Below are 7,911 nucleotides of genomic sequence, written 5' to 3'. Positions count from 1 at the left end.
CTTGTTATTATGGGCTGCAGAGTTTGAGTTCATGTGTTTTATGACCAAGAGAGAATCACCCAGAATATTCATTTCCTTAATTCCTTTTTGATGAGCTAAAGTGAGTCCAAGATATAGTCCATAGGCTTCTGCTTGGTTATTGGTCTTCTTTCCCAAGCCCCAAGCATACCAATCAACAATTATTCCTTCAGGATTAATGAGAATCCCTCTCCCTCCTGCCACCCCGATATTATTTTTAAATATTTTTTACCACCTTATATAGTTTTTGCCTTTTTATTTATTTAACAATTTTTTTCTACAATTTTAAATTTCTTAATTAATTTCTATTATTTTGTTTTGAGTAAGTTAGGTTAGCTTTATATCATTAATTCAAATAAAAATCTTATAACCTAGGGAACTAGACCAATTGCATAGCATTAAATTTTAAATGATAAAAATTATACCAAATATCTTATAATACTCATGTAAGTAGTAGAGTAGACTATTTATCTAAAAGACTAGAAAATAAAATATCACAAAAAATGATAGCAAGATAGGTTTGCTTGTAAAAACTCCTAAAACTAAAAAATGTTATTGCATAGATTATAATTAACCTATAAGAGAATACATTTGGGTAGTAGCTCCTAAAACTCAAAAATGCTATTGCATAGATTATAATTAACTTATACGAGAATCCATTTGGGTAGTAGTTGGATCCTATTCATCATCCCCAGTATTGTGGAAATCAAGATTAACAAGGTTCTTAGTAAACACTTTCACTTTGTTGTCCAATTTATTGACCTATTGTTGTAGGGCATCTATGTGGAGAAGTGTTTCCTCTTGGGTTGCACTTTGCTCCACCAAGACTTTCTCCATCATAGTCTTCATTTGCTAGTACAAGTCGACTATTTGCATATACCAGGTTTATCTGGACCAAGTATTCCTTGTATCAGGAATCCATTGCCCAACATTCACCTCCACTTCTATTTCTTTTAGGAACCTATATTCTACTCGAACCTCTTGTTCTGCTAAATCTAACTCTTCCCAAGTAGATGGAAGGGTACATTCCAATAGTGATGCACTGAGGCTTCCCCATTGGCATGGGCTTAGGTTCGAGGAGGTTCCTCTCATCTGCTATGAACATGACTTGAGAAATGATGGATAACACCCACTCATGGTGAAATGATATTCAAATGTAGTTAGGAGCATCATGTAATGCAGGAAGAGTTTGAGATGACTAACCTAAATAGCTCACGACGACCATGTGCCATGTATGACATTAAACCTTGCCATCTATCTCTGTTCCATGAACATAAACAATGCCTATGTCACACTATTGGAGAGACATTCCATGAACATAAGCAATGGCTATGTCACACTATTGGAGAGGCATTCCATGAACATAAGCAATGGCTATGTCACACTATTGGAGAGACATAGTCTAACTCTTCTATGTTGTGACATTTTTTTTAATCGGAATTTGACAATAATTTTTTGACAATATCATAATTTTGTATAGTTTAAAATTCATTTTTGAATGCATAAATAAATTCCAACACTTTGAAAAACTTTGAAACATTAGAATTATACTAATTTTACAATTTAAATTAATTTCAACGAATTTTTATAATTTTTATTGACAAAAATTACCAAAAATTATACCCAATAAAAAATTAACACATAAAAAATTTAAACTATAACATAAGAAAAATCCCTCTCAATCTGTATAATTTTTTTTTGGCAATTTTACCAATTTTATTTTAAAAAATTTACCTTCTATTTTTCCGAGGATTGGTCATTCTATCTAATAAATCTCAACGGTGATTTTTCCTTTTCTTAAATCTCTCTTTTTAAATTCACAATTTTGTCGAAAATTCCAATATGGTTTTAAGAAAATTTGTTAAAAATCAAGATTATAACCATGAAACTTCAAACTTTTGGATATGTTAAAAATTCTTAATGATGTTAAATCTTTCAACATTAAAACCATTCAAACATTCCATAATTGGAAAACATATTTCTATACATTCTATAGTCGGAAAGAATATCTAGCCAGATTTCAATAAAAAAATTTGACTTTTTAAACAAAATAGTTCTCTGGCAAAAATGTAGCATCCTTATACAACGCCTAAAATTAAATCCGGAATTAATTAACATGCGCCTATACATACTATTTTATTTAGAAGGCAGTTTGGCCATTTCAACGCTACCCACAAGGCAGAGCAGGCAAAGAAAATTGAATTATAAAATGGCAGAGCAGGCAAAGAAAATTGAATTATAAAAAGGCAGAAGACTCACTCCAGGTGGACGGAAAGGGGCTTCCATTGACTGGATAATTCCCTGGAAACTCGACTGTACTATATGTGAATCCCTATCATAGACGGGAGAATAGTTCATATACACGGGGTGGTCAAGCGTGGGAATTCTTGCGGTGGCTAATTCACTCTCAGAGAAGGCATACAAATAAGAAGAAGAGGGGTTCATAGCGGGTAGAGATCTTTGCAGCTGTACGCTATGGAGGAAGAGAGCTTCAGACTCCCCTCAGGGATGCTGATGGGTGATGAACAGCAGCAGATGCAGATGGTGGTTTTCAGAGACGACGATGAATGCCCTAGTGGTAGCTCCAACGACCTTGACTCGGATGCAGACGCAGAGGGCGAGGGGGCCAACGGTGAAATGGGCACGGCGTTGTTGTCACCTTCTTCTTCCTCCCTGCAATCAGCCACGGCAACGACAGCCATATTTGTCGATCCAGAGCCCCACATCTCGGCCCAATTCTACACCTTCAATAAGGAATCCCACCACCTGATGGTGCGCTGTATTCTGGAGGGCCGATTCGCTACGCCGGAGGAGATCAGGGGCGCGACCTCGCAGGCGGTGCTGGCCTCGTGGCGCGGGGTGTGGAAGGATCGGAATGAGGACACTGCTTACAATACCGGGTGGAAGCGCATCCAGGACAAGCTCAACGCCCACATCGATGACCGAGGCAACGAGTTGCTCTACTTCAAGAACAACTCCCGTCAATACGTCTCCCACATTAACCAGTGGCAGGAACTCGTTATGGGTTACCACGGCGACGCAGATTTGAAGCACCTAGGGTTCAAGGAAACGGTCGAGAGAATCAAGACGGTGTGGACAGTAGGCGCCAAGTTTTATGGGATCCCTGAGTCTTTCATTCGTGACTGCATCACCTCGTGCCCCGTTTGCTGCTCGGACCTGGCGGCCAGCGCCCCACGCAGCAAACGTCGCAGGTTCGAATATACGGACTCCTTCGAGGTTCAGGCCAAGGAGGTCCCCCACAGGCTCCAGCAGTTGGCCGCCAAGCACAAGGTTGTTCTCTGCATCAGGCAGAAGTACATTCGTTACAAACCCTTCATGGCCGAGGTCAAGGACTACGCCTGCCACAGGGCCGGGGAGCCCAATACCAAGAGATCGTCGGGGGTTTTGAAGAGAGAGCGCTATGCTTCCAAGAGATGTGGCTGTGGATTCCGGATCAGGGCAATTGTCCCCATAACCAATTACAATGAGAAAGAGAAGACATTTTCTTATCAGGAAGAGGGGAAAGCCATATTCAAGCTCTATGCGGTGCATTCGGGCCACGAGCCAGGGCCACACGAAGGTAGTGCCAGGATCATACATCGGTTTGTCGGACCGGCTACGAATAGCTTGATTGATCAGGATCAGGTGGTGTATGGTGATGATTCTGATGCTTTTGCTCTGATCGGCAAGGAAGAGCCTGATTGTCGAATGTCTGTGCTCCAACAGGTCCATGAACTCAGAATGGAAATAGGGTTTCTGGAGTCCAAGATTGCAAACTTGTCGCATGATTCATTGGCTTCGCTGTCCCAGGACTTGTGTGCAATAACCCAGAGGCTTAGAAGTGTAGACGAGATGCCTAGATCCACAGAGATGCTGATGGGAAAACACCATTCAGGCGAACTTCTCGTCGCAAACTCTCCAGGTCTTGGCCATGACCATTGGGTAGAGCAGCACCATGAGCATGCCCAGCACTGCAGTGATGTCAAGGTGGGGGAAGGAATGATTGGGGGAGACAATGGGGCCTTTGGGCAAAGCTTAGACGGTGGCATTTCAGAATGGCAGAGAGAGAGACTTGAGTGTGCATCAAAAGCAGATATGCTCAACGGTCACTCGGAGAAATGGATGGATTCGGTCAAAGAGGCGTGCTCCGACTTCGATGAAAAGAGCATTCTTGTTTGCCCGGATCCCAAACTCTGTAAGCCTATTCGACAGGATGGGGCAATAGTAACAGATGGAAATCTAGTAGGGATGCAGGTAGATGGATTCTATCAGGACAATGCCAAGTGGTATGAAGGGATGCCCTGTGGCCTGGATCCGGGTACAGACTGTGGGGATGATTTAGCTCAGTCTGTTCAGGAAGGATTTCGGCATGGTAGCATTGCATAGATCTCCCTGGGAGTTATGAACAATACTACAAGGTGATTGATTGAAAATGTGATCAAAATGGAATTAAAAGGTAAATCTGTCATCATATAGTGGTTTCTTAATACAAGCATTCCTTTGAGGCTTCTCAGTGTAAGAAATCATTTTCCTTGATTATCTTTGACTTCTCCTCTCCTGAAAGGGGCATTTGCAGCTCTCCCTCTTTGTTTAGGCTCTGTCACGGAATTCCTTTTACCACGTTGAGTTTAGCGCATATTAGTTCTAGCCTCCTCAAACACCCCCCATTAGATCAAAGCCTCGTCCCTTGGAGTTTTACCTTTTCACAGGCATGCATTCTCTTTATATTCTCCTTCTTGTTTATAATTTCTTTTCCTTTCAGTTGAAATGAGGTTGATGTCCCTCTTTTAGTATTGCATATCCACTTTATTATTACCCTTCTCCTTGCGAAACTTCTTTTCACATTCTTTTTCTAATTTTTCAGATATACTCCTGCAAACTGGATTAAAATTTTCCTTTGAAAGTCTATCTTCTTTCAAGAAGGGGGATATTTCAGGGTTTGAAACTGTTATAAGTTTATAAAAGACGAGAATATGATCGGACTCTCCTTTCTTTGTTTATTGGATAAAAGTGGATTATGTCAAGTGTCAATGCATTTTGACATGAATCTTTTCTCAATTTCTGATGAGGTCGATTGTTTTCATGCTGTAAATTTTGTCTGAAACTAAATGTTGGAAGTTTTGGGTGTTCTATCCATCTTGCTTATTGGGATGAGCTTCTTTTGGATCTAAATAGTGCCAAGAGATTGTTGCCAAGAGTGATTGTCAAATATTGATTCCAGATGTTATGCTAAGGAAGAAGTGGCTATAATTTTATAATATGATAGTAGGCCTCATGTTATGCTAAGGAAGAAGTGGCTATAATTTTATAATATGATAGTAGGCCTCATTGATCAGTTGTCATTTTTACAGCTTTATTTGTAAGAAGACGTCATCGAGTGGTTAATAAATTATAAAGAACATTCGATATTCTGCGAGTTACCAACATACCGAGTACACAGTTTAGATACAGTCAAGCTGACATAATTTGTTCAGGAAAGTAATTCCAGATCATTTTGAGTTAATATATTTACAAGCGGTTATGCCAACAAATATACCGAATGTAATGTGTCGCTCAACGAAAATGGTGCAATGTGCCCCCATTGTTGTTTTTAAATGAGATCATGTTTCTCTGATTGAGCTGGCTATAAATTTCACATTTTTCTACCCTGTTTATTTCTGTAGATTAAATGGGAAGAAGCTTATCATATCCTGGGCTGGGTTTATTCATCCTGTGAAGAGATTGACTCTTATGGGTGGCTTGTTCAAAATTGATCACTCGCTTAATGTTTTCTATTTCATATTTGTACAGCTAGGAGACTCGGTCAAAGCTGATCACTCTCCGAGTCTCCAATTTTGTACTTCTATAATATACTTATCTAATACAATATGTGCAGTTTGGCAATTTCCTTTGGAGTACTTGCATCTCGTTTGTGGTTTATACCAGTATTTGCATTACCGCAACTGTTTTCATATGACCTTCTAATTCAAAAAGTATGTATTTGATGGACGACTGTATGTTGCCATTTCATATAACTTCCAAATGGTTTTTTTCTGTAAACAGACGTAATTTTAATTTTATGTGCTGCTGAGAACTGCATTTCCTTGTGGACATGTGACATATTTGAGTTCATGAGGCGATTGATGCCAAGTGGAAAAATAGCTGAACTTTTTATCTCTTGTTGGTTCCTCTTCAAAATTTTGACAGCTAAGCATACATAACTGGCAGATTGTTCCCTCTGCTAGCAACTGATTGCAACAATTGTAAAGTTATACGCAGTTATGAGGCCTCTTGGGGGTAGTTATCTCATTTGATGGTGTGAGGAATAGGCATTGGTCTATGTAGTATGTAGTATCAGGGTCCTTAATGCATTTTGTATCTTCCATTATACATCTCTTCTCATATTCCATATTTTTTGAATCCATACACTGCAAATGACAGCTAACATAGTAAAAAAAAGTTGACATCTTCTAAGGTACTGGCCTCTTTTTTTAATTATTTAGTGTAAGAATTCCATAAATGTTCTGTGTGCTATGGATGTCTTTGCAATATGTTAATTTTGGACTTACAGCAGTTTTTTTTTTTGTTTAATTAAAATTCTGGTGTTTCTAAATTTATATTCGTTGCAACTAATAAGTCCACATTTCAGTAATGTGTTTTTGGAACATTGAACATTTAACCATAATTATGAATATGCAAATTAGTGGAGAAAGCATAAGGTGTGCATGCGGTATCACATAGATGCAGCTGGAGCAGCTCCTGGTTAGATCTCTAATGGATATGTTAGATATGGCCGTACCAATTGGGTTAAGAAACTAGTAGGCAGCATCCCTAGTTGTCTACATGTTCGTTATTTGATCACCTCGGCGATGTGAATATCCCTTAAACTGGATAGGAGGTCTTTTTATAGGAATGTTTTCAAGTTTACTGGTTGGATCTCTGGAATCTGTTACAAATCTGTATGGAATGTCTAGCAGGTAATTGGGGTGTCATTCTCCACTTCTTCTGTGAAAGAGATGTGCTAGAATGTTTGAAGATTTCCACAAAGGAAGGGTAGGAAAACTTGATAAATTCTCAAGAAGTAAGTGTCATTCTTCACTTCTTCTGTGAAAGAGGTGCTAGAATGTTTGAAGATTTCCACAAAGGAAGGGTAAGAAAACTTGATAAATTCTGGAGAAGTAATCGGGGTGTCATTCTCCACTTCTTCTCTGAAATAGACGTGCTAGAATGTTTGAAGATTTCCACAAAGGAAGGGTAAGAAAACTTGATAAATTCGCAAGTTTGGAATGTATAGTTATTTGATGTTCAGTTCGTCTAATCGCCTTTAAGAAAAGGTTGTGTTAAGCTAGATGTCTGAGCTAGATCTCATGCACTTGTCCTGCTGGCATGGGTGGGTAGGGGGTAGAGGCTATTTTAGTGTAAATATGTCTTAGCATGTATTGTGAAAAGATGACTTTAGCATCCTTTTTAGGAGTGCAAGTATCGGTGATAGAAAGGAAAATAGGGTAAATATGGACATAAAAAAAGAAGTGACGTTCAGATGGTAAGGAGAGGAGTGGCATGTTATAGAACATAATGAACAAAAGAGATGGTATGTGATAGAGGGCATGAATGCTGGCAGAGGGACAGATTGAGGAAAAACCTGCCTGGCGGCAAAAGAGAAGCTGCTATCCCTTTATTATAGGCTGTGATAGCTTGAAAAATATAAAAGCCACCATATGTGAACATTGAAATGCAACTCTTTTCTATTGTCATGTTTGAATCTGAAGCCTTGTTCTCGTTGTTTACCCAACTCCAGAATCAAGGTGCACAAGCAGAGAAACAGAAGGTAAGGATGTTCTAATGTAATCAACTTACCAGCAGGGTCCAGTGTATTGAAGATGTTGAGATATTTGACGGCATAAAAAGGAGAAA

The 7,911-nt window shown here is 39.1% G+C and overlaps 1 protein-coding gene across 1 annotated transcript; it reads left to right on the top strand.

Moving 5' to 3' along the window:
* Nucleotides 1–2,177: 2,177 nt before the first annotated feature.
* LOC149218280 (uncharacterized) lies at nt 2,178–5,148 on the top strand. Its single transcript, XM_089383889.1, has 2 exons — nt 2,178–4,474; nt 4,883–5,148. Exon 1 carries the CDS (start codon nt 2,494–2,496, stop codon nt 4,402–4,404), a length of 1,911 nt encoding a protein of 636 aa, XP_089240015.1. The 5' UTR covers nt 2,178–2,493; the 3' UTR covers nt 4,405–4,474; nt 4,883–5,148.
* The last annotated feature ends 2,763 nt before the right edge of the window (nt 5,149–7,911 follow it).

Source organism: Pinus tabuliformis, chromosome Q, assembly GCF_031772625.1.
Source record: "Pinus tabuliformis cultivar Carrire ecotype Pingquan chromosome Q, CPIR1, whole genome shotgun sequence".
Classification (NCBI taxonomy): Eukaryota; Viridiplantae; Streptophyta; class Pinopsida; order Pinales; family Pinaceae; genus Pinus; species Pinus tabuliformis.
Note: the sequence above shows the minus strand (reverse complement) of the source record. Positions and strands in the feature narration are given on the sequence as shown.